General features: G+C 33.8%; 1 protein-coding gene across 4 annotated transcripts in view; it reads left to right on the top strand.

Moving 5' to 3' along the window:
* RFX3 (regulatory factor X3) overlaps nt 1-25,511 on the top strand; it is a 137,251-nt gene that overhangs the window by 87,027 nt on the left and 24,713 nt on the right. For 3 of the 4 annotated variants that reach the window (XM_064438067.1, XM_064438069.1, XM_064438071.1), the window contains exons 4-7: nt 3,934-4,192; nt 14,345-14,419; nt 19,180-19,361; nt 19,904-20,023. In XM_064438067.1, the coding sequence (XP_064294137.1) occupies nt 3,934-4,192; nt 14,345-14,419; nt 19,180-19,361; nt 19,904-20,023 (636 nt within the window). The remainder of the gene's footprint in view (nt 1-3,933; nt 4,193-14,344; nt 14,420-19,179; nt 19,362-19,903; nt 20,024-25,511) is intronic. The other variant, XM_064438070.1, reaches the window with a different exon arrangement.

The raw sequence follows: 25,511 nt of genomic DNA, 5'->3' as shown, positions 1-25,511 counted from the left end.
GTTCCGAAGAGTGGCAATACCATATTTCTTGGACTATAGGTCTGCAGCACTTCATTTAGAGCTTTGTAACTGAGGTTCCCTTATCTAACTTAAAGCTCCTGAGAATATAATTTTTTAAATAACATTATGTTAGTGTCTGTAATATAGTGCAAGATATTGCACTTAATTTGTGTGGTAATGCTGAGGCATACTGAACTTAGAAATTAGTTATTTTCTGTTTTCATTTTCTGTTTTCATGTGACAAAAAATACAATTTTATTAACGCTTTCTACCACAACTCCATGTGTTTTATTTCTAGCATTATATTTTGCAAAACATTATAAAATGTATGTAAGCAATAAGGCATGATAGGTAATGCCTTGAACTGCTGTACCTTGCAATTCTAGTCCAACTCATGCTGGTCTCATTAATTTCCAGTGTGGGATCTCAACATTGGGCACGTGTTCTGGGCTTGCTAATTTGAATTCACACATTGTGTGAATTCATTTTGTGTGACTTGCTCTCAGGGTAAACATCATCTCGTTTGCATAGCGTTCTTGAAGCTAGGATTCTGCAGCGTAACTACTTAGAGTTCAAACTTATTACTAACTCTGATGAACTTTGTAATGCCACATTCTACTAAACACTGAATTTCACAGAGTTTTGATGGGAGGAACTATTAGATTCTGTTGCCTACCTTGTATCTTAAGCCACAGTATATCACCAAGGTGTTCTCATAAAGACCCAAAAGACTAGTTACACTATTAGTCCCTAGATGCAGCTATTATATATTATATGCAGCTATATTATATGCAGCTACTGAAGAAAAGAAGAGCTAGGAGTACTTTTACAAGCTGTGCAATGGGAAAGAACTGACTATATGCTGTGTGTCAGATTATTTTAGAAAGTATTGAATGACTGTGCTACAAGTGCTATGGAGAAATAGAAGACCACTTCCTTATTAAGTTATCCTTTTGGGGGGGTGTCTAAAGGATATAACGTTGTATTTTTTTCTTTGCTACAGTTTTATGTTGAAGGGTCGTGTTATCCTATGTAATGATCTTAAAACCTTTGAGTCACTGCTTTCCAAAACAACATCTCATCCAGCTGCATTTTTAGTTTCCGTGTGAATTAGTTTGTATTTTGGTTAAGTTAAAAGGCTCTTTGCAAAGTTGAAATTATTATTGCATGTAATAATAATGGTTTTATCACACTTTTAAATACGCTGTTGATCTCTATTGCTAAAAGTTTGCTTAATCATCTCCAATAATCAGGTGTTCCAGAAGAACCTGCTGATTGTTGGAACAAAGGGAATAGTGTATTTATTTTGGAGTGTTACCCTTTGGTGTACCCCAGTGATTGCTTTTGATCCATTGGTATGGAGTACTGTTATAAGCAGATGTAGATGTTCTGATACATTCAGTCCTTACTTAAATACTATATGTGATATACATATCTAAACAAGGTAAAAGCAAACAAGCATTTCATTTTCTCTCCCTATTCCACACCAAGTCTGTGACTTAATTTTCTTGTGAAATTTTGGGCATTCTCTAGGGTTTGCATTGCTTCAAAGAACTGCCTCTTCAATTCCACTTCTGCAAGTGAGATTTGTTCTCCTGGCAACAATGGCTTTGTCCTTTTGCTCCTTTCCTTACTGATACCTGATGCTGATACCAAGTTTTTATTTTCTTTTGGGAGAAATTACATCATTCAGTCCCTTAACAGTCATTTGCTTGAACCATTTCCCCTGAGCTTCCATCACTACATTTTCCTAAATTGTCCTCAGCTGCACAGCACTGTTCACACTGTAAATGGTGTGATTCTGAGACAGACACAGCAGCAGATCTGCTAGCAGTTATCTTGCTTATCACAAGATAAACGATATCACAACAGAATCGCAAGATATCATAATGATACCTTGGCTTGATAAAACAGATTAATCGGTACCTGCACAGTACCTAAACACATACATAGGTTATTACAATGCTAAGATCAACTGACTTTAACTCTGTGAAAGAAATGTTAATAGATTAACTGTCTGCTTGAGCATTAGTCCCTAAATGAACTATTTTTCTTTGTTTTCAGTAGACTGCAAGGCATTTCTTTTAGATTAATTTCTTGTACCTGATCTTGAGGCTTTGGAAACACTCAAAATAAAAAAGAAAATGTTTAAGGAAGGGTGAGAGGAAATAATGTAGTATGAGGCTTATGAAACATTTAGGATTTTGAAACTAAAGTTTTGGAGTTTCTTAAAGTCTCTGAAGAGGAAGGGAGAATCTGTTGTGGCCATAGTTAATACAGCAAAAGCTCTGACCTTGGTTGTTGTTAAGGTGCCATATGTTCTTCAGTTATTTAAAAGTAATGATTTTCTGAAGCTAAAGAAGAAATCATTATCTCTGAGTCCATTGTTTACTAATTAATCTTGTGTAAGTTTTCATAATTAAAAAACCATAACAACAAACAGTAAAATGCTATGACCTTTTCTATATCTTGATAAGAAACTAATCCCTGTCCAAATAAAGGGAAAAAAACAAGCCTGACTTAAAGTTCCTTGTTAGGTGTATTAATCACCATCTTACTGCATAAAATGTAGATACTGCTTCCTCCTTTTGTTTTGTTTTCGGACAAAAGTGTCTGAATTTTTTTTTTTTTAACTCAGTTGCATGGTGGTATGTGATTTTGTATTTTGTTTGATCATACTAAATGAATTGAAGACTTATGCAGAGATTGGGCATCTGTTTTCTCTGAACCATGATACTTTTAAAATTTATTTACTTGGACTAAGTGCATCTCAACATATGCAACTCCAAGTTAACAGAGAACTTTGAATTTCAGAATGGTGTTGCCTGTTGATTAGATGCTTACAGATTTTTATGCTTAAATAAGAAAATTAATGCTTGGGTAAACTGACTGGTTTTTACCTTTTGACCTTTGTATTATCATGCTTGCCAAGACACAAAGCTTAGCAGTCACGAAACAAGATAAAATTTCTTAATAGACTTTTCCAAAATCAGGAATCTAGCCTTTGAAATAATGAATGCTATTAACTTAACAGTTTTGAAACAGGTTTTGAAGATGGAATTTAGTATATGGGAACAAATATGCATACAAAAACTATAAATAGATTATAACCTATGAGGAGTTATTAAGATAACTGATTAAGAATGTGAAACAGGATAGAAGGTTTAAGTAGCTGAATAGTTTGTTTGGGTAAACTGGCTAATAATGCATGAATGTTTCATAGCTGAAAGAGATTTTTAAAATGTTACCATTGCATACCTTTAACTTCTTTCATCTTTGTGACCTTTCTACAAGTCATAGGTCTGTTTTGGTTTTATTTCTTAGATGCAGTTTCTTGTCATAACATGACTTCATGTCCAATTTTGAATTCACCCTATAAAAATAACTGCATTTCCCAAAATACCAGTGAACTTGGAATTTCAAGCTTCAGCCAAGAGCTTTAATGTATTTAAAAACAAAGGATAACATAGGATTCTTGAACATTAGACTCTCTTGGCTGACATTTGTATGAATTGTTCACAGTTTTGCAACATGCACAGTATACAAAATACGTAATACCTGACTAAAATTAAAAATTTTATTGTGGGGTTAAAAGAAGTTAAATTGCTTTGCAATATATTAATAATTAGATGAGCTCTTTCTGCTTGCCTCCTCAATTTTTGTCATAGTTCTGTTCTATCTTCATCTTCAGGTAAAACTGACAAATTTTTCCGTAAGGTTTGGTGGATGCTTAGTTTAACATTGTCACTGAATTAGTTATTTAGTGCTTTGACTTTGAATTAAATGTTATTCTCGGGGGAGGCAGGGATTGTTTGACAGTCTTACTTAATTTGGTTATAGCTATTGTACATACATTTCTAGAATTATAACATTTCCCTTGGCTAAATGAACAACACAAGTAATTTCTTTTCCTTCTCTTTTCTTCTCTTGAAGCCGATCAACAACTTATCCTTACACAGAAACCCAGATGTACAGCCAAAACACTGGGGGAAATTATTTTGATACTCAAGGAAGTTCTGCACAGGTGACAACAGTGGTCTCGTCTCATAGCATGGTGGGCACTGGAGGGATTCAGATGGGTGTCACAGGAGGACAGCTCATTAGCAGCTCAGGAGGGACCTATCTGATTGGCAATTCAATGGAAAATTCTGGTCATTCAGTGACTCATACAACACGGGCCTCTCCAGCAACAGTAAGTATTTCAGACTGATGCAAAATCCTTGAGACTAGGTCCTTGAGTTTCTTCTCTATTCTTCTTCTGTCACTCAGATGATCTTCCAGACTGACGAGGTGTTTGTGACAGGATGTATAGCAATATTATGTTGTCAGAATAAGTACTACATAGTACTTTTTCTAAAATAAGTAATAAGTGTATATAAAGTGAGATACAGGAATAAGAATACTGTGAAAACTTAAACATGAAAGCAGACCTGTCCCTTGACAGCTTGCAAACATTTACGTTTCTTAGGTTAAATTTTTGCATTCCAATATTCTAAAGAGTCATAATTCATTAATAGTATAAATATCAGTAATATAGTGGGTGCTTTCAGCTAGCAAGAGAGAATTCTATAACTGAGTTACAAAATAAAAGAATATGTATTAACATTTGCCTGTATTTTACATGACTTTAGAAAAACAGTTTTGAAAAAGGAGCATTCCTCTTTCAGATTTGTTTAATAAAATAAAGACTTTAACTTGACAGTTTTCTTTTTTCTTTTAAAGTACTCTCTCCTTTTACTTATTTGGAAGGTACTTCATAGAATTTTTCACCTGGCTTTACGATTGGCAAGCACAGGCAAAAGAAATAGTTTTCTGTAGGCATCAGTAAGGAATAAGTCTTCTAGGTGGAATGAAATTTTAAAAGTGATGTTTCTTTAAATACTTAAATGACAATGATATTCCAGTGTTTCCCTAGTTGTTTTAAATTGTTCTACAGTTGAACACAAATATAGCCTCTTCAGAGATCATGGTAGTTTTCTCCTTATTCAAATAAAAACAAATGTGTTTTTGTGTTTTGCATGTTAAGCTGTAAGTTTTGTTTTATTCCCTGACAACAGAATTCAGTCAGTGGAAATGCTTAATTGAACCTGAAATCAAGTGAGGCTTAAATGCATCCCGTAAATACAAATGAAGAGTAGTAGACTTATTTTGAAGTTGGATGTCCTAGAATTATTTGAATGATATCAAAACTCCATGCTACATTTTGTGAATTAAAAAGTTTTGATTTTTTGCTCAAATTTGAGAAAATCTAAGGTTCATACCTTCAGCAACATTTTTCTCTTGCTTCATGTGTCAATAAAACAGCTTCAAGTAACTTCTATACTGCTGCATCAGCTTGCCTTTAAGAATAGAAAAAAGTACTGCTAATTAAATGGCAATTATGAAATTTTTAACCCTAAAATAGTTCCCTCTTTTTTAAGGTGCTATTTATTTTGTAGAGTATAGTTCTGTAAGTATGAGACATTAGAATATGTAAGAAGTACATTTCTTGCTAAGGAAGTGGGACACAGCATGATTTTAGGTTTTAAAATTCTAGACTCTTCGTGTGTATGATTCAGCTGAAATATTCAAGAGTCAATTGAAACACAAAAGGTTCAGCTTAAACTGTCAGTTTAAAGTACCAAGTCTGTTTTAGTTTTACTAGAGGGCATAATTAAACTATGCAAAATAGAGCAATGCAATATTTTATTTGGATTGCACCTTGGATAGGTAGAGCTTGTTTCACTTGTGATCCTGATTTGATCTTTAACATCATAACTTTTTTCATTCCTTTGTAAAAAATTCATTGGAGTCATCAAATAACATGTGTCCAGGCTGGTTTGCTAGTATAATACTCAGAAAATATTTCCCAATTTTGAATTAGTTTGGAGAATTTCCATATGGAGGAAAAGGATATAGAAATTAATAAGAAATTACTTACTAACACATGTGGTCATCACAAGCTCTCTTTACTTTTATCATAGAGGTACTAATTGTGTTTACTCTTTTTAACTGATAACTTCATTTTTGTTGTTGTTGTTATTCACCCTCATTGATCAAATCATTACCTTGTGTAAATGAATTGTATTATTGATGTTATCTGTTTCTTATACATCTAGTTTAAGTTAAAGGAAACAAACTAGTTTTGGAATAAAAGTCAAATGTATAAAATAAGTCCATTTTATTAACCGTGTCTTAGATGAATGAAACTTAAAAATCTACTTTACTTTTCACCAGGTATGCTATTTGGCTTATACATAATTCAATAAAAGAAACTCAGAGACTTTTTAGTTTAAGTCTATCTTCACTTTATTTTCTTTATGGCTTAATAATTCTGAGTTCTGCTTTGGGTTTAGTAAAGAGCTAATATTTCGTTTGTAACATTTAATTCTTTTTAATTTCAGTCAAACATTCATACAAGAAAGCTGTCCTGCTTAAGCTATAGCAGGCAATAGCAGTGGGTTTATAGCCAAAATATTAAGAATTGTGCATGATCAGTACTATTCCAATAGATATACAGTAGTGGTTTATGTTAGTACACATAAAGAATATTTCTTAATATGTTCTTTACTCATTTCATTTCCATTGATTTCATTGCTTCTTCCCATTATATCCTTTGCTGGCCTACTAAACTACTTCTCTACCTTCTAAAAAGGATTTTTTCCCTAAAACAGAAAGGCATTCAGGTTATAAGACCTTCTACATTAGATATTAGGTGGAATAAACAGGTTTCCAAAATGGCCATTTTTCTGTGAATATATGTGGATTGCTCAATAATAGGTTGTGATTACATTGAACCAAGAAGTAATTTACCCTAGCAGGATGTCTATTTGAAATGAATCTGCATGTTGAAACCTGTATGAAAGAGTCATCTATTTGATTTATTGGCAGCTATCATTAAAGAAGGGGCAGCATATTTAAGAGACTAACTAGAAAATTGAATTGCCATGTTAATAATGAAATCTAAATCACCTTCCATTTCTCTTTCCATATGTAAATGTTTAAGGACTATTCTTGTGATATAACAGAATGATGTAATCAACATATTTCATAATATCAGAAGGTTAAAAAATTCATAGAGTTTCTAGTAATGTGTTGTTATGTTTGTCAGCCATTGAGAGGCTCCCATCTATTAGTCTTGTTTTCTAACAAACTTTATGACTGGTCTGCAATTACAGTTGCCATTCATCAGTCATCACCAACCGTAGGTCTCCACTCATGCTGTTGCAGAAATTTATCCGATTTGAATGCAAATCTAAATATGCATGAAAATAAAAGCAAAATTAATACAGATATAATTTCTCACCAAAAATTATTATTTCTGGTAGTAAGCACAGTTAAGCAAAGTAAGTAAGTAAGCAAAATTTGCTCTTAACTTTAAAGGAAGGAGGTTACCTACCCAAAATGTGTCATAATTAATGGAGGGAGAACAACAAGAACAAGAAGTAAGAAGGTCCAGTGTAAATATAATATCCTGATAATATCATTTTAGTGGAAGTATTATAATTATTTTAAGAATATAAAGTAACAAAATGTTTAAATGGTCCATTGAAGGTGGAGGGGTTATAATTTGTAAAAGAGTTTGAGATTATATCTTTTTGTTGTTAATCTCTTTCTTGGTAGAAGAACTGTTTCCTCCTCCATTCCCCAACTTTTCTGGTAATTTTTATTTAGCTCGATCCATCTTAGCATAAAACAAACCATTTCTGATCAAGTCGAAGATGCACCGATTTTTAGGCTACAAAGGATTATCATCCTTAACTTCAGTGGAGCACAGTGACATCTTTTGTGAAAGGTGGCATCCATTTCCAGATAAAAGAAGTCAGAGAAACCCAAACAAACAAAAAGGTTTATGTGCTATGAATTAACTGGAGGCTTGGGACATTTAGAGGATTTCTGGATCTTCTGTCTTTATAAACCTCTGCCTCCAAGACTTCCTCCTGTTTTGGTTTCTCCTTCAGAGAAGTGGAGCATCATGGCTTCTCCCTCTGTCTTCCACAGGTTTCAGTCTAGCAATGTAGCGAAAATAACTTACTTTTTTCTCCGCCCCTTTGAGTGCCTTGCTGCTCCACTTTAATGTCTAGGGTTGAGACTGTCCCCTTCTCACAAAACACATAATGAGGGAAAAGGAGTCAGCCACGTATACCCTGTCTGCGTTCTGGCTTCACCTATGTGTACTCCTTGCTTCTCTTTTGATACAGTGTGACTTCAGCTCTCAGTCATTGGCTTTTTGTGTGTTTTCTGCATAAAAGCCCTGTAGCATCTCATAGGTTGTTTCCAGTTTTGGCAATTTAATATTTATTCTGGTATTTGTGTGTGAAAAATCAAGATGTAGTGTTCTTGGAAACTCAGTTTATTCCAGTGTAGCATTCCAATTACTGATTAAAAAATATTGTAAGAAACACAATGGGTTTTTTATCATAAGATTTTAAAAATAGGTATCCTGGAATCTGTGAAAAGAATTTCTATTAATTCCTTTTATTTGAAAATGCATAATCTTGATGCAAGATGCCACTGATGTTCTTATAGCAGTCTGATTATAAAGGGCATGGAGCCATCACCTTTCTAAAGGACTGAATTTTTTTGTTTCTGATTAAATAAACATTTGATCTAAAATGGCCACTTTACCTCTCTCCAAGGCTGTCTTGCCATAAGTGTTTTCACATTTGGTTTTAATAATAATCTGAACTAAACTTTCCTTTCATTTTCTCAGTTGTGATTTTCTGGTATGAGTAGATTTGTTTCCATGTGTTTTTCAGTGTTAGGTGGAAAGTGTATGTTCTAGAAGTCCTTATAAACAAATTGACAAGGGATTTTTTTTTTCTTTAAGTGTTTTTACCAACTATGGCAAAAACTACCACAAAGAAAAAAAGTTAGAATCTCTCTGAAGATATATGTAATGGAGATGAGGTATACAAATAACTGAACGATCCAGGGGAGAGATGGTGAATTGGTCAGTTTGACCATATGTTTCAGAACTTCCAGCAAGGTAGATAAACATGGGCAGCAACATGTCATCTGAAGGACTGGGATGGAGAAAGAAATCTGACCTGAACTCCAAACGTATTTTATTTTTCCAGCCTACAGCTGTTAGGTGTGTTTTCCCCCCTGTATTGGCTCCATATGTTCTTTTGTAATAGTTAAGAGAACATATGTTCATTAGTCAGTATGCACACCTTATGTACGTGCAGACTAGTGGAGGTGCGTATTTGCAGCAGGTATTTTGACTAGTATCTGTTATGGGTATTAAACTTGGATGTTACATTTACAGATCAATCAACTTTAGGCAAAAAGCTTTTTTTTCTAAGTTTTTAAGGTTTATCAGCATTCTTTTATGGTCAGCATATGTAAAATACCATGCTTATTTAACATCTTTTTGTGTTCTTCTCTGCATATTTACAGTTTTTTCATTCCAACAGACTTAAAAAAGCATCTTTCTTTCTATCTTCATTGTACTATTTCATTCTCTTGACCAAAATTTTATAGAACATATTTACAGGTGCTGCTACACCTTTGTCTCTTATGAGGAATGCAAATCTTTTAAACGAAATTCTTCCAACTGTAAAGGCTAGACCAGAGTTCTCTTAGTGTGGTCAATTCTATTTCATTTGCAAGCTTGCAAGCTGGGCAAGCTTGTCTGCCTAACACAACCCTCTGGCATAAGTTTCAGGAAACAGTATGACATACACAAATTCTCTGTCCTGAAACAGAACTGAAAGCCACCGTAAATAATGCATGGTTTTGGCATCCTGAAAATGTTGAAGTGTCACATTTTCAAAAGCCTTGTGTCTGGTTATCCTGTAGCTTCAGGTTAGTTCGTGATGTGTATACACCTTATTTAGGTAAGCACAGTTGTCACAAGTACCCAGAATTTAGCTAACTGTACCAAGTAAATCTTTCTTGTACACATATGATGAATTAGTAATTCCTTCATAATGGAGCATGTGATGAAACTCCTTTAGAATTTCACTTCCTTTGAAGGCTAAAAGGCCAAACATTTGGAAGTAGAAAGAAGTCATTGTGAATGGGAGCTGCCTGTAGAGAGGCAGGAACTGTTCTGAACATGATGCAACAATGTATTGAGTTTTAGAATACCACCTACAGTTGCCTGCTTTTCTGCTGGTGGAGGGTGGTTTGCAAACACATTAAGAAAATAAATTGTAGGATACCCAGATTAATGGCAAAACCTCAGGGCTTAAACTTCTGCAGATTGTTTTCTTTATGTCCTGACCTCCTCAGAACAACTTCCTATAAATATTTTGTGTTAATTAGTTGACTTGTTAGTTAATTAGTTGAATCATGAAAAAGTACTCTTTCATTCTTCTTCCTAAGAGGAAGAGTTTTTTTCAAAGTGGGTTTGAAATAGGTATTTGCTATGTCTGTGCTATAGACATCTGAGACTATTATGCATAATTTGTTTGTCTAGTAATATGCTAATGAACACAATGACATAAACTAGCAAGAACAGTTAATAACGTCCAAATCAGTAGGTCACATAAAGACTGAACATTGTAGGATTCTGGATGCATATAATGGGGTCAAACTGTTGAATTTTTTAATCCCAGGGAAATATCTTAATCATTAAAAACTGTGTCAGAGTATAAGGCAGTATTTTAGTTGTCAAACAAAGTAAATTGAAGAAGTTTATAGTCATAGTTTTCATAGCTATCATGCTCTAATTTAGTGTCTGCCCATGTTTATGTTAACATACAAACTGATTATCATTCCAACCAGTAGTGTAACATTTAACATGGTTTAGTTGGAGTTGCAGTGCAAGGGATAGTGTACATCTCAGTTATCATTCAGCATGTTTTAGTAAATAATGTTTTTAGTCTTGTTAAGAAAGGAATAGGACAAATGTATGACTGATCATATATTCAAATAAATGAATGTGTAATTCTTCTTGTCATTTAGCATTTCAGATGTATATGTAGTTAGTTGTGTCTGGAACCTCTCACTGCTTATTGCTAAAAATGGAACGGTGTCAGTCTTCCTTTTGTATTTGTGGAGAATACAATTTTAAATGTTAAAATTATTTTTATATTCTTTCCACAAATTATCGTGATAAAAACCACTGCATTACCTATGTAATTAACCTCTGTATGTGCTTAAATTCTGTTTTGAATAGAGGTAAAATTATGTTGTTTGTCTAGAACATAAATAAAAGTCCCTGGCTAAAACTTAGAACTTAAAAGCTTGAAGGAACAGATCCTCCACATAAACAACTTTTTACTCAGGTAGCTGTTAACTCCCTATACACGCAGTAGTCTGTTTGACCACCCTTCGGTAAAGAAATGCTTCCTGTTGTCAAGTCTGAACCTCCCCTGGTGCAGCTTTGAACCATTCCCACACATCCTGTCACTGGGTCCCAGGGAGAAGAGCTCAGCACCTCCCTTTCCACTTCCCCTCCTCAGGAAGCTGCAGAGAGAAATGAGGTCACCCCTCAGCCTCCTTTTCTCCAAACTAGACAAGCCCGAAGTCCTTAGTCACTTCTCACAGGAGAGGCCTCCAGCCCTTTCACCAGCTTTGTTGCCCTCCTCTGGACGCATTCAAGGACCTTCACATCTTCATGAATGGTGGGGCCCGGAACTGCACACAGTACTCCAGGTGAGGCCGCACCAACGCTGAATACAATGGGATAATCACCTCTTTTGACGTCTGGTTATGCTGTGTTTGACGCACCCCAGGATGAGGTTTGCCCTCTTGGCTGCCAGGGCACACTGCTGCCTCATATGAGCCTGCTTGTCAACCAGCATCCCTAGATCCCTTTCTGCAGGGCTGCTTTCCAGCAACTCCTCTCCCAGTTTGCACTTGTGCCTGGTATTTCTCTGTCCCAGGTGCAGAATCTGGCATGTGTTCTTGTTAAATCTGATGTCATTGATGACTGCCCAATGCTCCATTCTACCCAGATGCCTCTGCAAGGCCTCTTGTCCCTCAAGAGAGTCAACAGCACCTCTGAGTTTCGCATCATCAGCAAACTTGCTAGTGATGCATTCAACTCTTGCATCCAGATCATTGATAAAAATATTGAACAGAACTGGCCCTATAATTAAGCCCTGAGGAACACCAGTAGAGGAAAACAAGAAGTAGCCAGAAGTTTTCAGAAAGGGCAAGATGAATTTTTTAGTATCTAGAAAATCTGTCTTCACATCAAACGTATTTTATGCTCAAAAATAATTAAGAATTGATTGTATAGCATGCATAGGAAGAAGGTTTCTGCCATTAAAGAGATAGGTATCTGTCAGGTAAAGGTGAAAGTTCATCTTATCAAAATTTAGGCTAGAAATAAAGGATGAAATAATTAGTAGTGAGAACAGTTTCTCCTGGGAAGCTTGCCCTGGTAGAATATGATAAAGACTCATTTTGAATATAGATCACATATCTTTCTGAGGTTGATGAAGTAATGAATATGTTTTAGTGGTGACCAACACTGCTTGGCTTATGCTATGCAGTAGAAGGGAACACAGGTTCATTGCCTTTAAGGGCCATACTGGTGAAATTCATTTATAAAAGAAACTTTAGCAACAATTCCACAAATGACAAAAAAAGAAACTGTTTATTTGGCTCATTGCATAGTACCAAAAAGCATTGAAGCAATATGGCCGCGAGGAATGAGTGTCATCTGTAATTCCATTTTTCTTTTTAAGTCCTATTACTACTACTTATTAACAGATTGGTTCTCTGACCAAACAAGGCTGCAAGTTGCAGCAATAAAAGGAGAGCAGTGCAGTAGTGGGAATGAGCAGCAGGAGGTGTAACTGCTGTGGACAAAGCATTGTGGAACAAGTAACCTAAGATTCAGAATTAGGATTTAAATGTATATATGGTCTTCATTGATTGTAGCATTATGTTAAGGGAAATTCTATGGCTGCAGTGTACAGTAAGTTAATTATGACTTACTATGATGATGTTTTAAGCTTGTTGGTTTTATCATGCGGCTTGCTTTTAAAATTTGATCTTTCCTGTGTGATTGAATACTTTGATTCCTTAGTATTTTCCACTGAAGCAAGAAGAAATCAGAATATTAAAAAAAACGTTATTGCCATGTAAGAGTGTGTTCTCTTACATAGTAATCGTGTATTCTTAGCAATATACTTTTATAAAAAGGCTTGTATAGCTAATATTAAAGAGTTGCAAGAAACAAAAAGTGATTCCTCACAATTATTACAATAAAATACTTGTCAGCTGCTCTGTAAAAAAGGGAAAAGCTTATTTTATATGTACATTAAATTCAAATATAAACTGTAGTATTTTTCAGTTTCTCCTATACAGAGAGTGAATTATGCCACTAAAATTATGGATAGTACTGTGATATTTGAAGTAGGGTAGGGAGGGCTCATTAAAAAATGTCTACATGGAGAATGATAATTGTTTTTGAAAGTATGAGTGCTGGTTTCCATTGCTTTCATTTTGGCCATTTAATGTAGCTAATTAATTGCATGCCTTTTCTTACTGCACATCCCATTGTCTGAGTCATTTTCATTGTTGGTTTTTTTTTTTGTTATTCTAGTTGCCCAGCTAAATTACATTAGGTTCTAATTTTTTTTCTTTAATGTTCTTGTTATCAAACTGATCAAAATATCCATTAATATTAAAAAAGAATGGGAATGGATGTAAGAGTATTCATACATTTGCATTTGAAGAAATACTACTTTGTATTTTAGTAGTGCTGTGTTTTCTTCTCATTTTAAAAGGCAAAATTATGGTGAACAAATATGCTTTTCCAAAGGCTGGATCCTGCAGTCTGTATAACTCCTGACTTTCCATTTACTTTGACAGCTGGGGATACTCAAAGGGTGCTGGCAGCAGTAAGGGTGATGCCCTGTCCCATTGAAGCTATTGGTGGAAAACCTATTTGAATTGTTTGGGTTTGGGATTTGATTCTGTGATTCCAGAGAACTGAAATTTTGTTTCTAATTCAATTCTTATTGCAAGCTGTGCATGTCTCTTTCTGATATAGCTGGAAGGAAAACATATGGAGGCCTTTCTTAAAATTCTGTAGAGGGGTTGTTTGGTTTTTTTTTTAGTTTTATTAATTATATTTTTGTTCAATCAGGGTTATTTTTGTTTCAGTGCAACTCATCCATACATCTACTCATTTAATTTCCTGAGCAAGTTGGAAGGTAAAATGGACTTTGAGGCTGTGATCTTGCAGTATACATGCAAGCAAAATGCCTTTCTGACCTCATTGGGGAAGTTTGTGTTAGCTTGGACTCTGGAATGAGGCCTTTTAGTAGAACATATGCCCCAGCCAAGAATAAAGCAGTCATTTCTGTTGAAATGTAAGCAGTCTGTCAAAACTTCTCTGATCAGGCATTTTTACTATCTGGTCTTGAGTCCTTTTTTTAATGACATCTATTATCAGATTGAAATGGCGATTGAGACACTGCAAAAGTCTGATGGTCTGTCCACTCACAGAAGCTCTCTTCTCAACAGCCATGTAAGTTGTCTCTTCTTCACATACACTCTCTCTTGCTTGTTCTGCATGCTTAGACTGCTTCTAAATGTTTGTTTTATTTTATTACTACTTTTTGCTCTTAATCTTCTTATATTAGTTGCTTGTAAACTTCTGCTACATCTCCCATGGCTTTATTTTGTCAGATGAAATGTCTTTATGCTGTATTGCAGAGTGTTACCTGTTTCCTATGCTCTACACCTGTGTTAAGACAAGTTAACACATTTGAGTGTTTTGCGGATTATAGTGTAAATGTCAAGATAAAGTTCAAATAATTCTAAATTAGATGGCTTTTTACATTTTAAATAAAGTTGTCTGCAAAGCAGAGTCTGTGTACCCTATATTAATTTTGGGACATGTGAAGAGGAAGAGAAGAAACAAACAACATGCCTAAATATCTTTGGATTATTTTTAGGTGTTTCGTCATTTATTTTGAATAGAGAGTTTATTATTAAATGACTGATTTAAGAGTCCTAAAGTTCCTTACAACGACCTGGAAAAAAAATGAAAGCATTATCTTAATTTGAAGTACAGAAAATTGTCTTATTCAGCTGCCTTTTGCTTTGTTCTTACTCTGCAAATCTTACAGTTCAGAACTTTCCATATACAAAGCTAACAGATATTTGGGTAAAAACATGATCTCCAAATATAGCGATAAATCCTTTATAAGTAACTTGAAAATAAAGGAAGAAGGCCCAAAGTTATTTTTAAACTTATTATATAAATAGTAATATTGCTTTGTAAGTTGTTAGTCTTTCTTGAAATGTTTTGGATTTTTTTTCTGTTGGTATTTGGTTTTGTATTTTGTATTTTTGCCATGTTGATTATTTGTATTCATCTCGCCTCTTTTTTCCTTCTCAGCTTTACTAATGATATAAATTCAAATTCATTTATTGATTTACAGAAGAAGGTTTGTGGTCTTAATGTAAGAATATGGTGTCAGAACCTGCCCCTCAGAAATGAAATTAAAAATGTATGTTTTAGCAGGTTGGGGCTTGGATTTTTTCTGTATGGGTCTGGTGATTTCAAAGTCAAAACTAGAATTGTTTTGTGGGAAATTTAAGCAAACTTTTTTTTTTCTTTAGAAAATGTCAGAATTGAAAGAGGAAAATCATATTACAGAAAGTTATACAAAATGTTGTATGGAAGGACTTTTAGATTCTACCTTGGATGTTCAAAAATAATTGTTTTGAAGATAAGACCATATCAGAATTATTATTTAAATAATAATATATAGTATTAGACAGATAATATCAAAATTATTATTTAAATGCCATTTTTAAAGAAACAATAACTTTTTTGGAAAAGTGTCAGAAATTTATGTTAAGACTTGGAACACTTGAACTGTTGAGAAATTTGTGTTCAGTTCTGTTATGAAGTCCAGAATGTTGGTATAAAACAAAGAAGAATTACAAGATAAGCTGCCACGCCCCAGTAAACTATGTTCCACTCATGCCTGGTCCTATGCACTGTTCACAATGTGTTCCTAATCATGCAATTCACATCCAACTGTTAAGTCTTATAATGATATTTCTTTCTTGACTGTGATGGCTTTTTCAAAATTATTCTATAGGGATATATCTTTGACTTGGGTGGTGAAAAAAAAAAATCCTGGTACATATTTTTGTGGCAATCTTCCCTAGCCCTGGTCATTTTGGAAAAAGTTAACAATCAAGATCGAACTTACTGATATTTTGCCTAATTTTAAAGCAATGCTTATTGTCTTTAAACTCATTAAGGACAGTATAGAGGAATTTTAAGTATAGATTTACTCTTTGTCTCTTTGAAGTGATCTTGATTTTTACTTTAATGGTTTGGCATTTATTGAAATAATTGGGTTTGATAGGTGTTAAAATAGAATTCTAAGTTGTATAACTTTCACTTTGCAGATGTTACTAATTTGTGGGAAAACAGTAGTTTTGGGATTGGGATTTTCTCGCTATGATACCTTTATCAGGTTTTCTAGGTTGGTTGTTTGGGTTTTGTTTTTTTTGGTTTTTTTGTTTGTTTGTTTTCGGTTTTTTACTGAATTAATGTGTGCTCATTTTAATGACTTTGCCGTTTCTTCTGTTTTCTTTCCTGATTTATTTCTGCATGAGATTGACTTAACTTGATTAATTGATAGTTGAATGTTTTATAAATATTGCAGCCTAATTGTAGTCAATATAACAGGTCTGACTCTGTAAATATTTCATACCTTTACCCATCTTACCCATACAGTATGGTCAGTACTATGTGGTAAAAATCCAGGATTCAAACAGGCACAGCTCAGTTTTGGAATTATATTTCATCTTGGTAGATTTTTTTTTTTAATTCATACCAAATTTTCCTTTTAAAATCATATATTAACTGCACTTTTTCTTCCAGACTATAATCAAGCGAGTAATGACTTTAGGCCTTTACTAATCAGTCACTTCACCCAGGAGCAAAAATTCTTATATTACACTTCCCTTTTGATTTTTTTTTTGTGTGTTGAACAATGCAAGTTATGGTTGAAATAACGTGTTAGAAACTCATATCATTAATAAAGTGCACTTAAGGTGATTCGTAATAGGCTGGAAGCCAGCTGGAGGAAAATATCTTTGAAGCTACATACAGGATGTAATTGGAGAGTAATTATTTTTTGTCAGTCTTTTGGGATTGACAGTTTTTCCCTTTGGGAAAAACAGAAGTACTTCACATTCCATATCTGTTTGATTAAATTAGAGATTTAATAATGTATGCCAAATGCTATCTAAGTGTAAATACAGATGTAGTAATAGATTTTAAGATATAGACAAAATGCAACAGTTGAAAGATAAAAATACCTTTGTTTCTAAGCCCAGGCAGGCTTATATCACGTCTTTAGTGAAATAAGTTTAAACACTCAGATAAAATTTATTGTTTATAATGATACTTTTTCTAAAGCTTTACTTCAATAATGTGCTCAGTTTGGAAGCACTTGTGAATATTAAGACTTCTAAAATAATTATATGATAACTGATATAAAGATAATGAACTGTAGTTATTAATTTTGTCTATTTGAAATGCCAAATTACCTGCAACTGAACTAAAAACTTTATATCTTGGCAACATTTACATCTTACTTCTGTATATTTTTCTAGACCTTATGTTTAAGAAACATGGAAAAGTTATGAGCGTGTTTTCAAAAAAAAAAGCAAATACGGAAGTGGTGATTGAATGGTCTAGAGTAAATTTTATAGTAACGTTTTTGCATTTGTATTGGTGATTTTCACACTGTGACTAAAACATAGCTATAAATTAAATATATTTGTTTTCATGTGTATTTCAGTACATAACAGTTTTGTGATAAAAGGTCAGGGGAGTAAAACATTTCATGGCTATTGCACACTAAAATATTCACGTTCTTTGTGTGATAAGTTACACTGAACGTTGATGGAACAGAATTTGTGTACAGCTCTAGCAGAAAGTAATTCTGCAAAGGAATAACACATAGACCATGTATATCTTTTATTGTTGCTTAATAACTTCTGTTTTGGCTATACTAGTTACTGCTTTGCTGGATAAAATTGAAAATTTTTACACATTTGTGTGAATATCTAGCTCATCAGAGTAAAAGTTTGTGGCAAGTCTTGAAGACACAACGTCCTCAGTTTGCCTTTTCACTGGATAATCAAATTAAATCCAGAGTTTTGGTAAGATCTCTGATGTTATCAAGCTTGAATATTCACACTGTATTATTTTAGTATAAATATTTAGGAAAACAGAAATAAAATTTAAAAAGAAAATTAAATTTGTGAATCATTCAAGGAAAGGAATCTAAAGGAAAATTTCAGGGAACTGAAACCATGGCAAGAACTGGGGAAAGATAAGGAAAATGTTAGTGTATCAAAAAACTAAAATGCTGGAATTTAAATGTGTCCTCAACCTATGTTATTTTTGATCTATTTTGTCATTATATAATGTTAAGTCTAGGAGTATTAAATTGTTGTTCTTACTTTTTTGTGTACTAGTGACAGCTGGAGGTGTTTCTTAAGTGTGTGCTACTTGGAAAGTCCAATGATGTTACATAAAACATCTTTCCTTGCATGTGTCTAAAATTACCTATTACAATGACATGAAAAGTTTAATATATTTCCAAGAATCTCATTCTGTACCTCCTGGAAGTCAAAGACAAACAGGCTACAACTGAAAGGGATTGTATCTCTACAGTTTTATAGATGTACCAGTTATTTTCAACATTATCTAGGTTTCTCTTGAACTTACATGCAAAAGCTTTTTCCATTTATGTATCTGACAGTAAAAAATATCCTACTCAGTTAGGTGTCACAATATTTTTTAGCATTAGGCAAAGAAATACAGTATAATATTCCAGGTATACAAATACATTAACTAGCTGCTGTTAGTCCAAGGAGTTTGGTTTCTGCAATTTATGTGAATTATATTCATGATTACTTCATTTCTTTGCAGTACTAACAGTTTGTCTCCAAAGCATAGACATCTTTATCAAGTATTGGTGTGTGATACTGAATCAAAAATATTTTAAGAAGTGCACATTTATCTGAGGTCACAAGTGCAATGAGTTCTGCTATTTCCTGGTAATTCTGAAGATCCTGAAGTGCTATGGTACAGCTAGCATTTAAGGAATCTCTGAAGAAGGAAGTAATTGTTTAGTAGACCTGAAGAGTGTTTTCAAGAGTCTTCGGTTAATGTTGTATGGCTAACATATTTTTAGTGAAGTAATAATGATTTTTTTTTTTTGTTTTGTTTTGTATGTGATATAGCTTCAGTGGCTTTTAGACAACTATGAAACTGCAGAAGGAGTGAGCCTTCCGAGAAGTACCCTTTACAACCATTACTTACGACATTGTCAGGAACACAAGTTGGATCCAGTAAATGCTGCCTCCTTTGGAAAACTCATACGGTCAATTTTCATGGGATTACGGACCAGACGACTTGGAACTAGGTTTGTGTTAATGAAACCCTGAACTCTAGTAGAAAATGCAAGTAATGAGTAAGAAACTTGTCTGCTAGTCAAAAAAATAAAAAACCCCTGTATTTAAATATTACAGTCATTTTCTGTCAGTTATGTCTCTTACTCTTAAACAGTTTTACGCTTTTCCAGATGTTGTTACACTTTTACTTCTGTTTCTGACTGTTTATGTTTACATTTTGATAAATACACTGCAGACTTTTTTCAGTACAAATAAAATATAGCTTGTTGTTTGGAAATTACTAAGAATTGTGTTTCTCCATAACTAGATAGATTGTATATATTTGCATTTTATTTTTATTACTCAAAAGAATTACAAGTAAAATGCTTGATCAGAGAGGGTGAATTACTCTCCCAGAGGTAGTAAAATGACACCCATATAAAACAGATATGACAGGAGGGTCAGGCCTGATTTGTGGGCATTATTTTCCAGTCAATGTAAATTGTAAAGTAAATGTAATGTAAATGCATAAAACTAGTGTTACTGGTTTTTTAATTCTTGGTCTTTCACAAAGGGGGAACTCCAAATATCATTACTATGGGATTCGTGTCAAGCCAGACTCTCCTCTTAATCGACTACAAGAGGACATGCAATATATGGCAATGAGACAACAGCCCATGCAGCAGAAACAGAGGTAAAGTGTGAAATGAACATGAGTACTTAGTAATATTTCTAGTTCATAAAGCCCTACTTTTCCTTACATGGAAAAGTTGGAGTTCTAATGCAACTTCCATTCAGCTTTTCTGCTGTGAAAAATAAAAGTTTGCTAGATATTCGGCTCATGTCACTGAAGTTAGGTGTCAGTCAACAAGAGAGAATATTCACCTAGAAATTGTCATAAATTTACAAAAAGTAATAATGATAAAGTGAGATATGATATGAACAGACTCTTCTTAACTGTCTTGAGTTCTTATCCCGCAAGCTGAAGAAAAGCAGTAAGAGCTTCAATTTCAAATTTTGCTGTTTGTTTCCATTACTATATCATTATACATATAAGCTGCTTATAAGAAAGCTTATGATTAAATTCAGTTTGGTGTTTATTTCCTCTCCCTGCAAAGAAGTAATGTGAGTGTAACAGTTTGCCCGTAAGTTGATCTGAGTCTTTTCCCTCAACATCTGTTGTTCCTGAGGATCCTGTGAAAGCTTAGAAGTATTTGAAAGCAGTGGCACAGTGACCACAAAAGGGATAGCTGGTAGTGAAAGGATATGTGACTATGCATATGAAAAACTATCTTGAACAGAAAATTTTAGGAAAAAAATGGACATCGGTATCTACAAAGCACTGGATAATTATGCTGAAAAGGTTGTTGCTACATGAAAAATACTGTCCTGTAGTAGAAAAGTTACGCATTATTTTCCACTGAGGCTAGCAATAAGATGGCAGAGAACAGGAAAAGGAGAGAAGTGGAAGCTTCTGTCACCTCTCTGCAATACTGACTGCAGAAAAGACCACCATGTTATTATATCTTAATAATAACAGTGGCTTCGTTATTAAATCCTTAAAAGCAGCTGTCCCAGTATACCTTCCTAGATGAAGCTATATCTCTTTGCTCAGGAACTTACATTACTTACCTTCTTGACTTTCAAGACAAAATGCACACTGATCTCTTTATACTCTTGAAATCTTGTGATGTCCAGTTAGATACCCTAGAAATAGAAGCATTTTTCACCTAGTCCTGCTGGTGCACTCTTCATACACAGTAGTTCTGAGGATCTTTGTTCAGGGTACACAGACCTCAGTAAAATATTTTCTGTCTTTCCAAAATCTCAGCATCCTAAATAAATAAAGTGCAGAGACCAAGGAGCTAGCCAGACTTAGGCAGTTGCACTGTGAAAAATGTATATTGTCTCTCCTCTGCCTACCATCAGACATACTAGCAATACTGAACAGGATATAGAATGAAGATGTTTTTCGAATGAAATAGAGGAAATTTTCACTCAAAAGTGGAAACTCATGAACCACTGTTACTTGAACTTACTTATTCTTGTCTAAACCAGAAAACTGCAGAATTTTCTAATAGAAATGGGGATTTTTAAAGCCAGGTATGATTGCAGAACAATTCTGTTTCACTGGGATGTGCTGATTATAATAGTCATTTTAGAGAAAGATTTAACAAATATATTAAATTATTCCACAGTTTAGCCGGTGTACTTAATTACAGCCACTCTCTGGTATAAGCAACCATGACCTTTGGTCCATTCTTCTTTCTTTGTAGCCTTACTTTTTAATTTTAGGGTAGTCTTTGGTCACGACATGTCAAGCTTTATACCACATTCTTGAAATAAAAATGTCTGTATATTTTGCATGACTAATTTTAATGGAAACTGTGATATGCTTGCATTTTATAGCCCTCAGAAGCCGGCATTTTGGGCAAAAAAAAGAAATGCTAAATATAAAAATGGCTTGACTTAAAACTTTCAGTGCACAATTCAAAAGTGATTGTTTATTTTTGAAGTAAGATTTCTTCCACATGTACAGAACATGCATAGTATCTGATTTCAGTGTATGATATATATCTGTATGTATTTTATCACCGTTATCCTAGAGTACTGAAGATTTGTGGCAGGATTTATTAAGAGATAACTAAAGGACTGAATATTATAAATTACATAATTAGGGTAACATTGCTCTTTCTTGAGCTTTATTAAAATTTCTAATGTTTCTTTTGTCCTTTAGATCAGTGGTAAATTGCAGTCAACATACATTTTCTGTGTAGTTACACCAATTCTACCCCCTCTATCAGACGCATCAATTTGGATAAACACTTCTAGTCCTTTTTGGCAAAGACAGTAGACTGACTGTATGCAACAGATAATTTTCCTTTGTTCCTTTTCTTAACTTGAGGGTCATGCATCTTTTCTATTTGCATACCTTGAATATCCCAAAGTGTTCTTGTACGTTCATGTTCAGAGTTTGTTCTGGGCTTGAATTCAAGGGTCTGAGATTTATCAGACATAAATATCAGATAGTATGTAATGCTGTTAGTTGCATTTTTAGCTCTTCATGAGTAGAAGTATGTGGCTTAGAAGCTGAATTATCTGCATGGCTTAGTCTAGGGATATTGATACAGGTATGCTTGTCTTTTCTCAGGGCATTAAAAACAGTGTAAACCTCCAGCTTTCCAACTTGTCTTCCAATCTGTCTTTCAGTTCTTGCACATGATTATACCTTCTTTCATTTACAGGAGCTGAACATTCAGCTAAGATTTTTTTAATGAATACAGTAACTGTATTGTTTTCTTCTGTACATTATGACATTCATCTAACACATATTATTTTTCAAACCAGAAATCATTAATCAGTGCTTCCTATAAATGTTGTTTACCCTGTGTATTTATTTCATGTAGAAAATAATCTGTATTCTTCTGCTGTTCTCTTTCCTGTATTCTTGTGTTTCCTGGGTACAATTCAGTCAAACATTACCTTTAAACCACGCCACTCTGAGTCCAAACATCAAGTAAAAAATCACAGTCTTTCTTTTGAACAAGCACAGGTATTTTGTGTGTAGTATGGTTATGATGCTGAGGTGATTGTGGTTCTGAAAAACTAGAAAGTTCTACGTAGGCTTATAGATTAGACATATCTCAACAAGGCCGAGGAGAGAGATTTTAAAAGCACACACATGAAATTTGCATTCCATAGATTTCTTCACAGTTTTACTGTATTGGATTTCAGATAACCATGCTTTTATTGAAATACTGCCTCTACATTATTTTTGAGGCCTTATGATGTATGCACAACAGTATACTTGGAAGTGGTTTTTTTTTCTTCAAACACTAGAAAGCAACAAATACAAACTTGATCTATGCACCAAAACTTCCTGATAGCATCCAAATGCTTCTTAGGTATTTCTTTGTTACTTGCGGGTTTTGCATCCTCAGTGATTTTTAAAAGCTTATGAGTTTCCTCAATTTTCCTATAGTTAACAGGTTTAGTATGTATTGCCTGTGGTGTTGCAAACGTTGGATTAACTTTTGCTTTCTGCTAATTTTAAACACTGATTTCCACCCCCCTCCCTGTAGCATCAATGGCAACATTTTATTTGCATACAGTAGTAAAATGCTTTAACATACATTACACATACATTACACTAACTCACTTCACACAGATGTCAGTGAATTCCTAGTAATAAATCACAATAATAGATTTAAAATAAAAATAAAAATAAAAGTGAATCCTTAGAGATTACTTTTGTTTTGTTCTAGAACCCCTACAGTTTCTTTTTTAGCAAGCCAGAAGGATAGAAACCTTTGTTTTTAAGAAAAAAGAGAATATTATAAATTGCATAAGAGCATGACTTGGAATTTTCAGGAAAATACTAAATTCTAAGGCTTAGAATAAAATCCAAATAGTGGCAGCATGGCAACAGTACAAGCAAACAACAAAATCTGCAGAAAAATTAACTGAAGAAGCTGCTGTCTGTTTTTTGGCCATCTTGTGACTTAGTCAATCCACTTTGGCTTCTCATAGTTTTGATAGTTTTCAGCTTGTTTCTTCTCCCTACCAATTTCATATGTGCATTTCAAACCAAGCAGGCATTTTATTATATTTCTCCTTTATGCTTTATCTTATTAATGAATATGGATGATTTGCTGCACATAAATTTTAGTCAGGAAGTTATTAATCTGTTCTGCAGAGAGAGACGATGTTTCTGTTAACGAAGTTATGTCAGTTAGACTATGGAAGTCAATGAAATTGTATTCTAAATTAACTACAAAGTGGGACCAGCGTATTATTCAGTATTATTTCTGAATTACCTGACTCCACGTCCTGATTTCAGTGGGTTAGGTTGTTTGGTTTTTTTTAATTTTCGTAGTTTTGCACAAGTTGAGATGATGTCTGTTGTTAACGAAACAATTTGCAAACTTTTACTGTGTTTATGCTAACCTACATAAAATTCAAATGGTGTCCTTTCTGGGTCAAGTGTCATTAGAAAGCTGTAGTAGTCATGTAAGGTCAGTTATTATTTTCTGTTCCCAGTCTCCTAGCACCTAGTAATTTAAAACAAAATAAAAGGATAAAAGATGAAATAAGGTATTGAGTAAAGTAGAGAAATACTGAATATTGCATAAAGCAGGGAAACAGAGTAAAAGGCTGGATAATTTCAGAAAAATTAACTCTCTTACCAGTTAGAAAATTGTAACTATTTTTTCCATGCACCAAAAATGGCTTGAATTTAACTGAACAATTATGGAGCGCTGTTAGATGTAAACTGTTAAAGCTCTACTTGTACATAAAAGACAGCAGATCTAAAATTATTAACTAATGACTGCTTCTGTTTCATCTGAAGCTCCTGAAAAAGTGTTTTTTAAATTTTTTTCATTCTTTGGTTTCATTTTGCAAGTGATTTGCTAATGCTATTGCAGCTGGTTACTTCCTGTGATGAGTTACCTGCCACAGTACCAGAATTAAGAATTTGCCGAGCATATTTTATATAAAGCACGGTGGAGTAAGTAGGTGGATAATTCTGATTCCCTGCACCAAAGGATTAAGTTGGCTTTTATACTTTAATTAAAAGCTTTTTTGCATAACTGAAGAACTCTTAAATGAGTGTTATTTTTATGCATTCAAACATTTTGAATCCTGTTTCATGACGTGAAGGGTCAGTAAAAGAATACATTTTGCAGAATGTAATGGAACTGTCTTAAGGTCTAGGTTTAGATTTACAAATATATCCTGAAGTTGATCTTCTGCCTGGTATTTGTAATTATAATGTATAATGAGAGAGAAGTTAAGAATTCTTCCCAGATGAACTGCCTGGATTGCAGGTAGATTTATCAAGTAATAACAAGCTTATCCAGAAGAGTTCAGTGCTACTGTGATAACAGAGATGAAATTTTATTCTTTATTAAAGTTGACTAGAGTTTCACTATTGTCTTCAACAGGTATAAGATGCTATTGAACCATTGCAGAAAGTGAAACTTGATATAAATGTCCTAGAGACAGGATAGCTATAAGTGTCATCTTTTTTTCCCAAGCATTGAAATTCCTAACGTTATAAATCTATTTGTTAATCAGGCCAGCAGTCTTTCTGTTGAAAAGTGTACTTTCTGTCTGTCTTTTGTTATTGTATATTTAGATTCATGTCAGGAATGCTGAGGATATTGAACGGGTGTTTTTTA

This window comes from Phalacrocorax carbo, chromosome Z, assembly GCF_963921805.1.
Source record: "Phalacrocorax carbo chromosome Z, bPhaCar2.1, whole genome shotgun sequence".
Classification (NCBI taxonomy): Eukaryota; Metazoa; Chordata; class Aves; order Suliformes; family Phalacrocoracidae; genus Phalacrocorax; species Phalacrocorax carbo.
Note: the sequence above shows the minus strand (reverse complement) of the source record. Positions and strands in the feature narration are given on the sequence as shown.